Source organism: Argiope bruennichi, chromosome 8, assembly GCF_947563725.1.
Source record: "Argiope bruennichi chromosome 8, qqArgBrue1.1, whole genome shotgun sequence".
In the NCBI taxonomy this organism is placed as follows: domain Eukaryota; kingdom Metazoa; phylum Arthropoda; class Arachnida; order Araneae; family Araneidae; genus Argiope; species Argiope bruennichi.
In genome coordinates this window covers 103176617-103192589 of record NC_079158.1, presented here as the reverse complement: position 1 = coordinate 103192589, position 15973 = coordinate 103176617, and the positions used below count along the sequence as shown (strand labels likewise).

The window sequence follows — 15973 nt, the reverse complement described above, 5'->3', positions numbered from 1 at the left end:
ATTATAATATATATATACAATTCCCTTTTTCATAAAATTTTAAAAATACAGAATGCAAACCTCACATAGGAAACTTTTAAACTAAGGAACTTTTTAGAGGTATCTAAATATCTCAGAAAGCAAACCAGAAATATAAATAATGCTATTTTCATAGTTTTACTAGAATAGTGTTAATTATTCAGAAATGTAGCTGAATTAATATTTTGTGCAAATGTAAATGATTTCAAAAGTTCATAAACAAAGACCAGAAGGGGGGGGGAGGAACTATTTATGCATGAAGTTTTCTCAATGTGCCCTCTTTTTTTTTTTTTTTTTTTTTTTTTTGAATAACAAATGGTAAATTATCTATGTATTTTAAAAGATTTATTTTTTCTTTAGAGATAAATAGTTTATCACGCAGAACAGATGCTATTTGACAAAACCTCTATGGATGTATGATTTGCAAAATACTAGTTTGGGACATATATAAAAGTAGTGAAAAAGAGAAAAGTAAAAATTTATGAAAAGAGAATGCAAGAAGAGCATGAATTAGTACAATACAAGTTAAATCAGTATAATTATACATAGGAAATAAATTTGATAGACCCTAAGTAAACAGTATGTAAATTTACTCAATTAATTACTAATGTTCAAAGTTCACTTCTAAACATTTAATACAGAAATTTATTGCTTGAATTTCAGTCAACTACCTGTTCATGTTCCAGAATACTAATGCTTTATAAGAAGAATCAACAAATCAAACCACTTAGATATACTGGCTTTTATTATGTTTTTAACATAAGAACATAACAGTAAAATACCTGCAAGGTTTTAATCAATAAATATCTGAAAATTACTAAAAATACAATATATTAAATTTTTTAATAGGAAAAATGTCTAAATTAAAGAATATATACATAAAAAGCTCTAAAGATTCATTATAATATAAAATTTATATTTAATAGTTACCCAAATAACCAAAATATTGAATCTTGGCACTTGAAAAGATACTCATAACTAAAGCAACCCTGATATTCAATCTTAGTATACAAAATGATCAATCACACAAATTAATATTTATTTTATGCACAATGCATTGCAATACTTTTATTTATATTATTATTGCATCTTCCACAATTAAATTACAAACATTCATAACATAATTATTGATTATGCTATAGAAAAATAATATTACTCTGTTTATCACCAGCCAAGCAAGTAGCGTGAGAATTTAGGAAGAAACTTGAAAATGGTTCACAAGTTATGATGCATTCATCTATATGGAATAAAAATAGAAAATTATATTTAAAAAAATGCAGTATTGACAAAAAAAAATGCAAATGAAATGTATTTATAACAAAAAATACAAATTTTCATAGATCAAAATGCTCAAAAATTCAGTTTGAACTAAATATTATTTCATATATTAGCTATTATGAAACTGCATAAAGTATAGACATTACCAAGAGAAATAATAAAGCACAGTGAGAAAATTAAAATATAAATGACAAGCTAAGAAAAAACATTTCTGTATTAATAAAGAATCTTCAGAAATCTCTAACATAGAACATGTCTCATAAATTTCTGAAAGGCAGGAAAATGAAAATAAATATATAATAAAATTTACATTAAATACTTGGATATCTTACTTTGCTTTAAAGTATTTAAATGATCTGCATAAAAAAAATGGTACTAAATAATAAAATAAAGAAGATTTGTATTCTTTTGAAAACAAGAAAGAGAATCTTACCTTGTATTACTTTTAAACCAACTCTGTAACAATGTACAGAGGATTGAACAAGCCCATCTGTAGTGACAATTAAAAAGTCCCCACCTGTAACGAAAAGAAAGCAAACACATACTTAAAACTATTGTTTTTTAAATTATAAATGAGCAAAATTTAGATATTAACACCAATAAGGGTAAAAAAAGATAATAATAAAAAGAAGGACGGGATCTCATTCTCAATTTCAGATAAGTTTAAACATGAAAATGATTATCCAGTTCTTTTTAAAATGACTGAATTACTTTGAATAGATTAATATAATTTAATTGAAAATTATTTCATTTAACATACAAGTTATATTAAATGAAAGTATTATAGTATATATTAAACTTACCAACTATACTCTTCCATCAAGAGGTAACAAAATTATTATATTATTATAAAAGAACCATACTTGAAAACTATACAATTTCATGTACGATTTCGACAATAATTAAACCTATTTACTGAGACTACACAATTCTTATGTTGCTTACTTTTAGCATAACACAAGTCTGTAACTTTTATTTTACTTCTAAACTGTCCCAAAAGCTCAGCTGCTGTTATTATATTTCCATCTGATTGCAGAATTAAGACAAATACCTTAAAGAAAACATAAATATTAAAAAATGTTCTGATGTTGATAATGGAGCATTTAATAATCAATTTTTTAATTAAAAACAAAAATTTGTTTAATAGCTAAAAAATATACAATAAATTAAAAATGTTTAGTACACTTCAAAAAAAGTTCAAGTCTCAACTAATAAATAAATAAACAAATAAAAATAACAAGAACATTATCAAATAGACGATACATTAATATTCTTAGTATGAAACACAGGGAAAACAGATCAATAACAATAATATTTAAGAATATGACAAAAAAATACTGTATAATAATGTTTCTTGTCTAATGGAAAAAGAAACATGATTTAATTCAGCTAATCACTTCTAGCTAAGACTCCTACATTGAAATGCTTCAATTAATATAATTTTTAACAAATTTCATGAATAATTTAAATCACTATTTTGACATTCAATATGTAAATTCCAAATAATAATAACATTAAAACAAATATATGTCATAACTATTAACACTTATCAGGCAATATATTGTAATGGAATGTTATCTTTAATGCAATCAAACAATAATGATGAATCAAGCTAATAAATAATTTTTCAGTAGATTCTTCAATTTTTTTATATTTTTTTAACTAACATTTCTTTCTATAAATGTTTTCCATGCATTTCATATTTTTAATAAAACTATTGACACATGTTTTACAATATTCCTAATAATCTCATTCCTAATAATCATGACTTAATAAAACTTATTAAGTCATGATTATTAGGCAAGAGTTTCCTCCCATTAATTAAAACAGTAAGCAGTTAATATTTTTTCTCTTTCCAAGCTAAAATATTTACCACAAATTAGCAAAATTTACATTTATTTACAAAATGGATGAAAATAAGCTACAAGAAATGGCAAAGTTAATTTTAAAAAAATGTCAGATTTTAAAGAGACATTGACAAAATTATTTTATAAATATTTCATTATTAGAAGGGGAAAAAAATGAAATTTAAAACAAATAATGATTAAAAAGCATATTCACCATGCCAGTTGTTGTTATGGCAATCAACCCTTCACTGGGTTTACTACCAAACTGTTTCAATGATGGATTAAAACGGATGAATGAATATTTTTCCAGATACAATGGATTATCTTTCTTCTCCATGTTAAGAGCAATCTAAAAGATACAAATATAATCAGATATAAACTTTTTGGATCATTCATGTAATTAATTCAATTTAGATTTTCTATTGGAAATTTCTTTTGTGCATTAATAAATATTTATTGAAACTAAAGTTTACTGTTAAATTCTGAAAATAAAACTTTTTGAGAAATGTCTCTTTTATGCATTAGTCAAATTTTACAATGACTATTCAAAATTTCAATTATAAAGACAAATCGCTATTTTTACAACTTTGTTTTTTTCTAATGTATAATAACCAAGCAAGCTTCAAATCAATGAAATCTATTGCACAACCTTATAACAAAAATTAAAGCAAATTAATTATTAAATAGTATAAAAAGTAAAATATCTGAAAAACAAAAATTCATAATATCAAAATAATATCTGCAATAGCTCCTTCCATTTATACATTCTTTACACCATTTAACATTAAAAATATATCCTTTGAATAACAACTTTTTAATGAGTTAATTCACAACATAACAGGTTTAATGAAAAAAATTGAAATAATTACCTTTTTGCCATTGTGAAACCAGGCAGCAGCAAGGATATATTCTTCAAATGCAGTAGTTGTAATTTGTGCCCACTCATTCAAAAGGAAATCCTGTGGCAAATAAGAAAAATATGCGAATAATTTTTTATAATTTCAATAATTACAATTTAAATACAGATAATACATACAAATAATACTAATTTTATAAAGTAACTTGCCAAAGAAATATTATAACAGAGAAAAAAAAGTGGAGTAACAGTGACAGATTTCTTGGAAGTTTTGTAAAAATCAGTCTCATAAGTTTAAAGCCATCTTTAATAAACCTGTTCTGTACATTTCTTTTTTTTTGCCTCAAAAAATATTTGAGATAGATCTCATTCCCCTTTTTAATGGAAATTAACAGAATTGGAAGAGAAATTCATAGGTAAAATATATTAATAGGAAATAAAAATTTAATCAAAGTTAAAGCCAAAAATAGAAGATGTACATTTTTATATGCTTGTTGAATTGTATTTATCCCTTTAAGAATGTAAAAAACAACAACTTTAGCTTATCAGATTCATCAAAGCATAGCAAGTCACATTAACCCCAATATAATTACATTAGTGGCACTTTCTTTATGTTGACTGGTTAACTTGACATTCCTTTGCAAATTGGATTCACAAATTCTACACTTTAACCAATCAATGATCTTAAATTCTGAAAGGTCATATTTATCTTCTTTATTCATTTTAATTTGAATCAGATTTTGTTTAATTATTAAAATATCAATTTTAAAAATCAGCTCAGTATATTTTCTAGAATTAGATAAATGTTTTAATGGATTTTGGTCAATAACTTAAATTTATAAAATGTATTTTGTTTGTGCTAGAAAGGCCAGAAAGAATAAATATCTGAGGTATTTTGAACTCTTTTTTTTTTAATGCTGTTTAAATTACAGAGATTAAATAAAATACATAGCTCACTTGAAAAAAATAACTATCACAATACAAAGAAAAAACAAACAAACTGATATTTAGTATTGAAGTACTATAAGGCTACTTTATTCAAGTAAATTTTAAAACTAGCACTGAGTAAAGTTATGACTGAAATAACTAACAACACAAATGAAATAACCAAAATTTATATAATGGTTACTTTCACACAGTTGTCCTTCAGTATCTTGCATATAAAAAATGTGAATATTTTTATTTTTTTGAATAAAGAAAAAGCAACTTTGCATTCTAAATGCTTAAATACAAAATTTTAAAAAGGTGTTGACTTATGAGTTAATTGGCTAATTAAAAAAATATTGAACAGCAAGCAACATTGGAAGCATAAGGATTAATGTTCTAAAGTTTAAACAGCACTTAACTGAATAGGTTCAAGTATATGACTACAATAAATTGAATGAAGTTAAAAAAATAAATACTCCAAAAAAAAAAATCAATTTAAAAAAAAAAAATTACAGAGCCACTAGGCAGTTATCTAATCGACCTATTTGATAACCTGGCCCCATTTTACCAGACTGACTTGAAATGATGTATAAAGAAAAAGGCATACATTTGAAACTTTTATTACAAATTTAATGCTACTAGTTCAAATTCATTTTTAAAGTAATAAATTTAAAGTTTTCTTAAGGTTATTTTATAATATTATTCAGTGTTGAAAATAATAATTGAATCAAAGATTTATCATAATAACAAAAAATCTTGTTTACTAGTCATAATTTCTCATTTTACACAATGATTCATATATATATATAACAGTGGGCGTTTTTTTTAAATGCATCATCAATTAATACATTGATTGCTTAGCAGCATTAAATACAATATTATAAATTAAATGGAATTCTCCAAATATTTAATAAGTGTTTTGTAAAATAATAAAAATTTTAAGTTTTTGAAGGAGCCTATTGTATTTTTAGAGGAAAGTCTTCACATTCTTATGTCATAGCTTACTTTAACACCAGAAAATTTGCCTTTTATAATTTTCATCAACTGTAAAAAATTTCAAACTAATAGCATTTATATCACAATTCACATATTCATCAATTGTGATTTTAATGTTGCATTTTATAAGAAAAATACTTCATTTTTGCAATGGTTATAAATAAACTAGGACTATGATGAAACTTTATAAATATAAGCACTATGTACATAAGTAACACAAAAAAAGTTCATTAGCCAGTACATCTCATAAGGTCTGATTTTATTAATTACTGATAAAATATTGACAGAAGGAATGAAACATACACGAGATATCAAGCAATAATTTAAGTATTTTACATATTGAATAATGTTTTTAATATTAAAAAAAAAGAAATATTAAATAATGTGATTAAAAATAAAAGGAAAAGCTTTTATACTACAATTAACTTTTTGACTTACAGTCACATAAAATAATATCTGGCAATAGATAGATAATCTGTATAAATAAATCTGTTAGATAATTTAAAATTACAAACTTTCATGCCCCAAACTTGAATACCTCCTACAGCATCAGCAATCAATAATTTGGTAGCACTTATATCCCATTCTAAACATGTGATATCTTCGCCATGACTAAGGACTCTGAAATGTTATAAAACAAAAGAATCTTAAATAAAGACTATAAAATATGCAGTGAGTTCAAATTAGTTGATTGTTTGAATTTTTCTTTTATTTTGAATTTCCTATTCACGAAAATAAAAATATGAATGATAAATTCACTAATTAGTTATTATAAGGTAAAACATAACAAAAAAAAATGTGTTCCATTCATGAAATACATTTTGATAAGTACGAAAATGTTTAATTGTACAATTAATGGGTTCAAAGTAGTCCATTCTGTTTATGTACTGAAATTGATCATTTATTTATTAAAGATATTAATTATTTATTTACTGAGTATATAGTATTTGTCAAAATTATCAAACATTAACCCTCCAAGCGGCAAACCCGGAAAAAGACGGAATCTTTTCTCCCTTCAAAACGGCGGACCCGTCTATAGACGGAAACAAAAACTCCCTTAAAACTGTCACTGCCCGTATTTTTACGGGTTCCAGTTTTTCCCTACCCCCAATCTCAAGCTGTGAGATAATGAGAAGGGAATGTGAGATAAGGAAAAGTGAATCGTTATCAGTGGACGATATGATTGATGTCTTCCTGCTCGCGCCCTTTTAAGCATTTTAAAATCTCGCTTACGTTCCGAGGCGTTACTTTTGAGATTTTGATAATAATTACGTATCCAAAATGAAATTTAAATAACGAGAATAAAATTGAACGTATGAAAATATATACCTGGAATGAATACATACATAAACGTATTATTATTAATAATTTGATCTATAACATTTTAAAGCTTTCTAGCATAAGAAAATAGTTAATGTAAAAAATAAATAAAAAATATAAAATTAAAATTTGACAAGTTTCTTTTTTATAGCGTGCTTTCATTTAAGGATTTTAGAATTGACATTGCTTATGCAACTTATTTTTGAAAATAAGACACTAAACTTATTTACAGAATTTACTTAACGAACGAAACTTTTTAACTTTTAATGAATTATTTTTTTTTAGTATTCATTAATAAGTGTATTTCAAAACGGGGAGATATATAGAACCAATATATTCAAGTGCGATTTTTCGGAAAGATTAGTATTCGTTACATTAAATCCTTATTTTTATACCGTAATAAACTATATATAAAAATTGAATATTTGTTTCATTCTTTAAACCTTATAGAATTTCACACTCTTTGACGAATTCGAACAAAAATGTAAGTATTGTAGAGATACAAGTTTCATTGTTTTTATATTTTTCCTCTGATTTTTAATAATATCCTCAAAGTTAATATAAGCGCAGTTTTTATAGGTTCTATTTTTTGTATCGAAATATTAATCTTATTTCACTGTACAATCTTATATATACATCGCACGATTCTGTTTATATGAAACTGGTTTATATTGACATTTTTACTCTTAATGCTGAGTAATTTAATCCACGAATTTTAATCCACTTGAAAGTGAGTGAATGTGTGAGTTAAATTTGAGAATTAATAATTTTAAAATTGTTGCCATTATTTTAACTCCTTGATCTAATTTTATCTCATATGTTATCATTAAAAAAATTTTTAATGCGTACAACTGGCATTTAGACTATTTTCTTCTCCTGTTTAGTCAGTTCGAGTTCACTGGATGTGATTTTTAACAAACAAGACGGGATATGATCTTTGTTTTATTTTATTTTTGATCACGAGAGTAAAAAAAATTCGGAAACTCCCACTTCCATGTAATTTGAAATTCTTTATTCTTAATAACCTTTAGCCTCACATTTTCATTTTTTAAAAACAGAACTAGTTTGAACAAGGGTGTCAGACATGAAGGTCGCTTGCGAATATTTCTATTAAAGTAACGAATATCTCTAATTATAATGAATATGAATGTTCTTATTGGCGATCTCCAGATCAAACTGTTTGACTTAGAGCGAACACACTTTGCCATTAAATAATTAGAAAACTGTGAACGTTCACCTAGAGATGAAATTTTCAAAATTTTAATTAAAACTTCTGTTAATTAAAAATTATTTAAAATTTTACCATTTATCAGCAATAAAATACGAAATTATTCTAATATAATTTATACAATGTGTCATTTATACATTTGAATGTATCACCAAGAACATTCTTTGAGGTAAAATTAAGATCTTGAACTTTTAGTGTCTTATTTATTGAGATGCTAATTATGGAGCATTCTCTTCAGCCACATGGTTTATTTGTATTTAAGTAAAGAAATTTTTACCCCTTTGCTTTTAGCTTAGATCTTTTTAACCTTTTAACTAAATCATCATCAATGGGTAAAAAGCTGAAATGAAATATAAGGATAACAATGAAAACGTTTAGTTTCAATTCAAAAATAAAATATATTTTTAAAATATGCTAAAATATTTTTAATTTAATTAAAAGTGGGAAAATTACATGACACAAAATTTCGCATCATTGATAAAAAAAATTTGAATTCACAATTAATGTACAAATTATTTTTCTACTGTTATATTTTCGAATGAACTTTAAAATTTTAATAATTTTTATTAACCCTTTAAAGGGCCTTTTTTTTCCTAGACATGTTGGAGTAAAATGTATTTAAAATTAAGATTGGCCTAGGAAAAGTAATTCATTCAACTTATTAGATCAATTTAATCTGATTTATTAATTAATTTTTCCAATTAATAACTAAGAAATAAATCAAGACACTTCATTTTATTTGTGATAAACAATTGAAACCTCTAACCTACAATTGAAACCTTATTGAAAAATTCGTAAGAATTTATGCCAACTTACGTAACTTTATTCAAAAATTGTTGAATTTGGTGATGAGCATACTTCCCTTGTCCCTTGAAAGGGTTAATTAAAATTTTAAAGAAATGATTCCCACTGTCCAAAATATGTAGGTGCAGATTTTGATAATTCTGTTTCAAATTGTCTGGTCTGAAAAGTACCAATACCACCAGACAAATAATGACACACACACTCGTCCATCTTTATTATTAACTTAGACGAATGTTTGTGTGTGGCGTCTATTAGAGCTTCCATATATATCTTAGTGGAATATGCATCTTAGAAAATAAAAATGTGTAATTTTTTTTTTATTATTTTTTTTTTACTTCTGAAATTTTTTAAAAATTATGAATTAAAAATAAAATGAGATTTTGAAGTGTATTCCATCATAACTTTCAAAATTATTACAGAATAAGAAGGAATTTTCGGAAATTTTTATTGAATAAGAGATATGAGAAATCATCTGAGTCATTTCAAAAATTAAAAAGAAATATTCAGTATATACATAAAACTTTATTGCTGAATGATTTTATTCCCTGCATTTAGAAATTTAATAAGCCTGATTGGTTTCAACAAAACAGGTTTTGCATTAATTGAAGTTTATTCACTCATGTTTTAAATTAAGGAATTACTGTCAAGGAACTGACAGAAAATTCAAAAAATCTGCAATACAGAATGGTACAATGAGTCTACAATGGTATGAATTATATGACTATCAAAATTTGAAATTTCAAGATGTTTTGCTGAAGAAAACATTTAATTAAAAATTTTATATTGGCTAGTAACCTCGACGTTACACATATGCTGATCACCGAAAGCAATAAATAATGTAAAAGTAATAAGTAAAAAAGATTAATGCAATTGTATTTGCAAAGCTTTTAAATTCAGATTTTTCTTTTTAATGATTCGTTTACCCCACGGTTTGTCGTTATCCGATTGCAAAATAGTAAGAGCTTTGATTCTAACCCGAAAAACTTAAAACTGAGATTTTTCAAAAATTGTAATTTATTTTAAAACAGTACTTAATATTCTGTGGGAACTTGATTTGAAGGTATTCAAAAGGAGTCTAAATAATCTGTATTATTTGAGTCATTTTTCCAGGCCAAATTTGTATCATGAATATTACAAAGAAAAATTTGACAATTATTTTTATTTGTTACAGTCATAAGGCGCATCGACCAGTTATTTCAGCATTACTGAATAACTGGCCAATTAGCTTTACCAATTAAATATTGTAAAGTATATTTAAATATAAAATTTTAATCATGCAGATAAATACTGAAAATCGTTATATTTGAAAGTGAAACATCGCATGAAATTCCCTAATTACACAATTATTTTTTTGAATACTGAAGAAACAAAGTTATAATGTAGTGTTACTTATCGCAATTAATGTTTTAAACACGCATTTTAAAATATTAAAATAAATTGGCAATGCGCTGAAAGGGTTTTTTTAAAAAAAAAAAAATTAAATCACTTGCACGTAATGTCGAGAAATAATTTCACAGTACTACGGAATAAAATAATTTGCGAAACATATTGCAATGAAAAAAATATTAGACGAGGACTTTCAATTTATAAAAACTAGACTAGTATCAAAATAAACATGATAATAACTTATTCCTAACATAAATTTTATGTATTGTTTTATAAAATAATAGAAAAACCTCTAAAAAAACCAATCACATTTTCAATCGATGTTATTGTCAATCTCTTCCTAAGCACAGAAAGAAAAATGCTCTTAGAAATCGAAAGACTACGATAAGAAACACCTGTTACTCACAGCATGAAATTTGCTAATCACTTCCCACCTGCAGCGCTGAACTGACCGCAAAAGGGGAAAGCAATCCTTTTGACCAAACCGCGACATTTTTAAGGTTGAACCTGTTATTCCGGCGTGCCGCTTTCGGTAAGGATAGCAATCTGAAAGCCGCCGGCAGGAGGGTTCAGAAAATAGATCTTTCTTTTGATTTAAAACTGTTTCTTTTCATTTCCTAAAATCCTCTTTGGACCCAGTATTAATAATTTAAATGAGAATATAATTTGAATTTTTACTCTGATCCATTTAGTATTAAAAATAACCTAATTTTTACTGTATATTTAAACTATATCTTGGAAAATATAAATAAAAATTAATTAATACGGTTTATATTGTTAAATCATGATTTAAACATCACCTCACAAGTAATTAAAATTTGAGCTCACGTAGCAAAACACATACAAACATTTCTATATAAAAATTTCTATATTAATTTACTTTTGAATAGCAACTTTTCTATAATAAAATCTATATTTCTTTCACTGTATGGTAGTAAAAGTAAGGAGACTATCATAATGCAAGTTTTATTTACATAAAAGCTTCATAATCCATAAAAAGATTTGGAATACTATGCTATTTTATATAAAATAAATTTAATCATAAAGCCTATTATAGAAATGCAAGGACAATTTAATTAAAAATACTTTGTTAACCTAAAATAATTTAGAAAATATTAAGGTGAAACATCTAAATGTTATTGGACAGAGCAACATATGGACCTCTTGATGAGGAAGGAGGGAAGGAAGAAGTTTAGAGTTATTTAAGTATGATGGTAAGTTTGAAGGTATTAAATTTTATTAAAACTAATTTAGCACAATATATGTCTTACAAGACAACTGCTTTTTCATACAAATTAGATGCAAAACACCTAAAAAATAATTATTTCAAAATCTCTTAAGCAGCCCCCCCCCCAAGAAAAACCCTCAATTTTATATAATTTAAATTTTAGTTGTCATAAGATGCTGTTAGGTGCATTTACATGTAATAACAGATTACACCTTCACTTGTTTAAAGTATAATATTAATAGAAAAATTATAATAATTAATAGATTTTACAATATAACATTGGAGTTTTTCAGAGAAAAACCAGCTTTGATTTTGTATATCTGTCACACTAGAAAAATGAAAATACTTAACTATGAAATAGTTAACTCATTAAGCATTACGAGATTTCTTCCTATTTATTTTTTTAATAATAATAATAATAATTATCATAAAACAATATTTAATCATATAACAAACTAACACAACAGATCCAATCATGTTGTCTTATCAATTAATTAAACTTCTATTACGGGAGAAAAAAAAAGTAAAAATAAACTAGATTTTACATGTAATTTGTTAATAATTTCATCGAACAAATGAAATTTCTTAATAGTCCATTTAATGCATGCCTGTTTAATCAGCATTTCTCAGTGGTTCTCTTAAATAGTGAATTTAATACAACATTAATTATATCTATTTTCTTATAACTATATACTTATAACTTGTTTTTTCTAATTACAATATTTAATTTTCTTGCTTCAATACTTACTCATAAGCTTCCCATGGCATATTTAAATCAGCTACATATACATGGACTTTTGATATTTTAGCTGTCCCATCATGGAGATCAGTGTTTGAAGTAAATGCAACTGTATTTCGACTAGAAACTGAAAGAATTGATTTTCCTTCTGTAATCCTATAAGAAACATGTTATTAGAGAATCTGCAATATGCATGAATTTCATAATTTATGTAAACTAATATCAAACTTTTTATTTAAAGAACTAATTTAATAAACTCAACTTAAATTTATACCAAATTAATTAATCAGTACATCTTACAACCAACATCCTTGAGGAACTTTGAAATATTTTTAATTAAACTAATTTCAAACAAGCATCAAATATGTCAAAAATTTTATTCAATTAATTTTTTTTCTGATAAATATCAACAACTTAAAGTTATCAATAATAGGCACTTTTCCATTATATTGATGCAGGCGATAAAGTCGGCAATATTGATGTAACCAACGCCAAACAGAATATCGCTGCTGGTAACCTTTTGCTTGGTGTGATTTGTTCCGGTGACAGTGTGCTGTAGCCAAAAAGTCTGCTTGGCAAGATTTGCGCCGGTGTAATGGGAAAGTACCCAATAATATAAAGTAATTTGAAATTTTGCAGTGGAATGTTTATACTATAACATTTACCAAATATAATAACATGTCTTTTACTTAATAAGAATATATAATTTAAAAAAATATATCAGTAACTTCAATACCATATTTATATAATAAATGATAGCAAAATTCCAAAAATGTCATTTCAAATAGATACATCAAATAACTAATATATAGCCTAATATTAGAAGTGATATAAACCAAAGTACTACTAGAAAATAAAAATAAAAGTTTAGCAATATTATTATAATATCCTCATCTTATAATTTCATTTCAATATTCTTATGACGAGAATATTGTAATTAATTTGTTAATAAAATGCTATTTTAAATAAAATTTTATGTAACGATCCGCATGTTTCATGCCTATTCAAACAACTTATTTCATCTTCCTTTCACAACTTACAGTCAATTCAACTTGTCCATTCAAGAAGTGGATATTAATTCATTTAATGCCTATTCATCATAAGCTTAGTTTTAAAATTTTGCAATCTGTAGTGTTAAATATATATGCCTCTTACATTCTTCTTCTTTAATTCAATTAATTTTTTATTTCTAGGACATAAAATATAACTAATTAATCTTTATGCTTTTGTCTTACTAAAGTATTATTAACAAATAAAAAATTTAGATTCAAAAATTGTTTCTTACTCTCCTTCTATTGTGATACAATGAATTATCAAGTATAAAAACATAACAAAATTCCATAATTGGAATTTGAATTACTGAATATAAATAATACTTTTATATATTTGCAAAGCTATCTGAATTTATACAAGTGGGTGAGTTTAATCAATTTTTTAGTATGGAGCATATGGTAAATGCATTGAAATTATTAACAGAAATGCTTTTTGTTGATTTTGAAAGTCATCTCTATGTGATGCAGAAGAAATGTAATAGCAAACAATTAGAGTTTTGAAATTTAAATTGAATAAATTTTGGAAATGTGATGCAGAAGAAATGTATTTACAAGCAATTAGAATTCTAAAATTTAAAATCATCATCTTTTCATCTTATTTGAAATGAAAAAAGCAACATTTGCCAAAATTCAAGAGAGAGAAAGAGAGAGAGAGAGAAAGAAAGAAAATATAACTATTGTAAAGTAATGCCTCTGTTTGTATAATATAATAAAACAATACAATTTTTAAAATAAAACAAAAGCAGGTCATTAAAAGTATAAGCGTCTCAATCAGATAACAAGTATAACATTGAATATCTATCTATATGATATGGCATTGTTTTCATTTAAGCATATCAAAGTAAAAAGATATCATGAATCAATTTCAGTTTATAACTCAATATAATAAAATTTCTATATAGGTTTCAATTTAACCTGAAAAATACAATGTAAGACAATGCATTGGTTTATTATATATAATAAAACAATGCAATTTTTAAAATAAAACAAAGACAAAATAAAATCAAAAATATAAAATGTATTCATCATATAAAAATATGACTTTGAAAGTCACTGAATATCTATAATGTCATATCATGTTATGTTATGACATTATACTCTTTTTCTCATGCAAGATGCATATTGGATTATTAAATAGTATTGCAATTAATAGGTATGCATATTGGATGAAGAGATATTGATTTCATTTAAGCACATCAAAGTAAAAAGAAATCATGAATCAAATAACAAAGATTTATGACATAATATAATAAAATTTTTATAGAGGTTTTAATTTAATCTGAAAATATAAGAAAACGGACATTAATAATAATAATAATCACTTTTCTTTCTAAAACAAGCCATTTTTTAAAACCTTTTTAAAATTCTGAAAAGAATTCTTGTGATTTATAAAGGATTTATTTCCTTTTATCTAGCCAACTACTTAACTATAAGACATACAAATATGCTCAATTGCACATTATTTCAATGAGTTAAATATTTCTATCTAGCTGGCAAGCAGTGATCACTTGAATAAAATTTTCCAGAGGAAATATTCCACTCACTGCTTAAAAAAAAAAAAAAAAAAAAAAAAAAAAAAAAAGCTTGCTTAACGAAAGGTAATATGCTTTAAAAAAATATTAACCTATAAGCAGAAATTTTAAAAATGAATCTTATTTTAAGAAATGAAATATTTACGAAATTTTAATTATATATATATATATATATATATATATAAAATTTTATATTGGCTGCACATATTTTTTGCTTTCATTTGCCATACATAAATTGGCAAAGCAACATACGGCTTTTGTATTTCAGATACAGATATAAGTTCGTTCATCTTTCATACTCAGTTTAACCACATATAATTCATTTGAATTATATGCAAAATCTTGGTACTGAAATATGCAATTATTAATTCAATTTGTCTCTGAATTACAAGAGAATGAGTGTACTAACCAGTCAGTATTCAGGGAAACATTAGCATTTATTCGTCTGAGAACCGAATAAATATGATCCATCGCTGATAACTTTAGTAATTTTTTCCTTTATTAAACGAAAATTTTTGAATTATACTTTATCAAACAAAATGAAGATGCAATAAAAGTTTTGAATATTTAGTTTAATCGGTAAAATTTAATTTCATCATTGCAGAATACCATTTCAAACATTCGACTGGAAACGGTGTAAACAAACTTTATCAGGTACAAATACCGTGAAACTCTGTGTTTTGGAACGGTAAATTTTATTGCTACGGAAAAGATTTTGATAAACGTTCCAAAAGTGTATAAAATAGTTTACATGCATAAAAT

General features: G+C 25.0%; 1 protein-coding gene across 1 annotated transcript in view; it reads right to left on the bottom strand.

The window, feature by feature from the left end:
- LOC129981679 (mediator of RNA polymerase II transcription subunit 16-like) overlaps positions 1-15839 on the bottom strand; it is a 35443-nt gene extending 19604 nt beyond the window's left edge. Inside the window, exons 1-8 of the mRNA XM_056092618.1 lie at positions 15621-15839; positions 12637-12783; positions 6438-6543; positions 4013-4102; positions 3358-3492; positions 2242-2347; positions 1730-1813; positions 1175-1255 (exon numbers count right to left, since the gene is read on the bottom strand). Coding sequence (XP_055948593.1) covers positions 1175-1255; positions 1730-1813; positions 2242-2347; positions 3358-3492; positions 4013-4102; positions 6438-6543; positions 12637-12783; positions 15621-15682 — 811 coding nt within the window. The 5' untranslated portion in view covers positions 15683-15839. The remainder of the gene's footprint in view (positions 1-1174; positions 1256-1729; positions 1814-2241; positions 2348-3357; positions 3493-4012; positions 4103-6437; positions 6544-12636; positions 12784-15620) is intronic.
- Between the last annotated feature and the right edge of the window lie 134 nt (positions 15840-15973).